Below are 686 nucleotides of genomic sequence, written 5' to 3'. Positions count from 1 at the left end.
TCTTGATTTTTTTCTCTTTTTTTTCCTCGCCGGGGAGGGGGCAGACGAGGGGCCGAGCCCCGGAGCAGGAATTGGGTGTTCGGGAGATGTTGCCAAGCCTCGACCGGAGCGTTTGAAAGCGAGATCGGATTTTTTGGGATTTTTTGGGGGTTTTTTCCCCCTCTTTTCCTTGGTTTTTTTTCACCTCCCCTCCCCCTCTGGCCCCTCTCCGGAGGGATGTGTGTGATCAGCGAGTGGAAACACAAATGTCCTGATTTTCCTGATTTTCCCAGCCCCTCTCTGAAAGGGAAAAAGTGAAAAAAAAAAAAAAAGAAGCAAAAAACAAGCTCGCAAAAATGTTCCTGACCTGCGAGGGGACCTTGGGGATCGTTCCGGCCACCATGGACTACAACGTGCAAGCCCGGCCGGGCCATTTCCACGCCGGCTACCAACAGATCGAAGGCATCAGCTTGGGCTACTTACAGATCAACGGCACCCAGATGTTCGCGCTGGCCCAGGTGCTCAGCGACCTGTTCAAGGACATCCCCAGGACCACCATCAGCAAGAAGATGGAAACCTTAAAGATCAAGAGCCGCCGTTGCGACCTGGCCGAGCTGCGGACCCTCAAGGCCATCAACTCGGTGCCCACGCGCGCCGTGAAGTGCTCGCTCATCTCCAAGGCGGACCTGGAGGCTCTCTGCCCCTCC

The 686-nt window shown here is 55.4% G+C and overlaps 1 protein-coding gene across 1 annotated transcript in view; it reads left to right on the top strand.

The window, feature by feature from the left end:
* Positions 1-686, top strand: part of MLLT6 (MLLT6, PHD finger containing) — a 33,002-nt gene that overhangs the window by 696 nt on the left and 31,620 nt on the right. The window contains exon 2 of the mRNA XM_031064886.1: positions 38-671. Within this exon, the coding sequence (XP_030920746.1) occupies positions 336-671 (336 nt within the window). The 5' untranslated portion in view covers positions 38-335. The remainder of the gene's footprint in view (positions 1-37; positions 672-686) is intronic.

The sequence above is a fragment of the Geospiza fortis genome, unplaced genomic scaffold (genome assembly GCF_000277835.1).
Source record: "Geospiza fortis unplaced genomic scaffold, GeoFor_1.0 scaffold315, whole genome shotgun sequence".
NCBI classification, from domain to species: Eukaryota; Metazoa; Chordata; class Aves; order Passeriformes; family Thraupidae; genus Geospiza; species Geospiza fortis.
Note: the sequence above shows the minus strand (reverse complement) of the source record. Positions and strands in the feature narration are given on the sequence as shown.